Raw genomic sequence first — 1,233 nt, 5'->3', positions numbered from 1 at the left:
GTGGGGAGGGGAGGGTGTGGGGTGGACAGTGGGGGGGGAGGCAGGGGAGGCAGGGGCTGTGGCAGGTGGCGGGTGTGGGGGGGCATAAGTGGGGGAGGAGGGGGGAGCAGGGGAGGCCTTCCTGGTCAGTAGTTCTGCTTCTTTGATGTGAAAGGGGGCAGCACAGTCATTTACACTTGATCCATCCTCTTTGCATCTTATGAAGTTAAACAGCTCAGGGAAGTAAAATAAGAAGGCAACGCCTGTGGAATGTACAGTGCAAATCGGCGGCACTCGCCTCATTACGATTCTCTTGTTCAATGGTTTCTTTTGAAGGCCGAGGATTTTTCTCTTGCATTTCTGTCTTCTTCAACTTCGACTTATCGAATTTCTCCATCTCAGCCATATCGGGTTTGTCAGACATGATTGCTAGAAGGAGCTGAGAGAGCTGGGCAAACAAGGAGAGTCTGATCTGCTCAGAGGTGGCTGCCGCCTGTCCTCTTCTCAGCTTTCTTTTTCACTTTATTTTGGCGTATTTTGTTTAGCTTGAGATGATGGCTTCACTATATGGCTTTTAACTTGCTGGACTCAACCTGTCCTCTCCAGCCACCTGAGTACCTGGGACTATCCATGCAGACCACACTGAAAGCTGGCTTGTTGTTGTTGTTGTTGTTTCATTCTGGTTAAAAATGAAACAAAAACTGGATAGTGGTGGCGTACACCTTTAATTCAAGTACTTGGGAGGCAGAGGCAGGCAGATCTCTGTGAGTTTGAGGCCAGCTTGGTGTACAGAGCAAGTCCCAGAACAGCCTAGGCTACACAGAGAAACCCTGTCTTAAAGAACAGAAGGGGGGAGAAAGAAAGAAAGAAAGAAAGAAAGAAAGAAAGAAAGAAAGAAAGAAAGGAAGAAAGAAAGAGAGAGAGAGAGAGAAAGAAAGAAAGAAAGAAAGAAAGAAGGAAAGAAAGAGAGAGAGAGAAAGGAAAGAAGGAAGAGAGAGAAAGGAAAGAAGGAAGAGAGGAAGAAAGAAGGAAGAGAGGAAGAAGGAAGGAAGGGAGGAAGGGAGGAAGAAACAAAGACAGACAGACAGACAGACCCCAAACTTTTCCATTTCTTTTTCTGGTTGTGCTTTGCTGAGATAGGATCTCAGGACAAAGGTGGCTCCAACCTGATTTGTAGCTAAGGATGACCTTGAACTCATTTCCTGGTCCTCCTTCCTCCAACTCAGTCCTTCACATAGTCGCCCTAAGGTGACT

General features: G+C 47.1%; 1 protein-coding gene across 1 annotated transcript; it reads right to left on the bottom strand.

Moving 5' to 3' along the window:
• Window positions 1-214: 214 nt before the first annotated feature.
• LOC148004204 (thymosin beta-4-like) lies at window positions 215-437 on the bottom strand. Its single transcript, XM_087564106.1, has one exon. The coding sequence runs from the start codon at window positions 401-403 to the stop codon at window positions 215-217; it is 189 nt and encodes a 62-aa protein (XP_087420232.1). The 5' UTR covers window positions 404-437.
• Between the last annotated feature and the right edge of the window lie 796 nt (window positions 438-1,233).

The sequence above is a fragment of the Rattus norvegicus genome, chromosome 8 (assembly GCF_021556685.1).
Source record: "Rattus norvegicus strain SHRSP/BbbUtx chromosome 8, alternate assembly SHRSP_T2T, whole genome shotgun sequence".
Classification (NCBI taxonomy): Eukaryota; Metazoa; Chordata; class Mammalia; order Rodentia; family Muridae; genus Rattus; species Rattus norvegicus.
The sequence above is the reverse complement of the archived record's forward strand: the minus strand, read 5'-3'. Positions and strand labels throughout refer to the sequence as shown.

What these genes read in the sequence shown, in the direction of transcription:
- LOC148004204 (XM_087564106.1), bottom strand. Translation starts at nt 403, where the DNA reads ATGTCTGACAAACCCGATATGGCTGAGATGGAGAAATTCGATAAGTCG.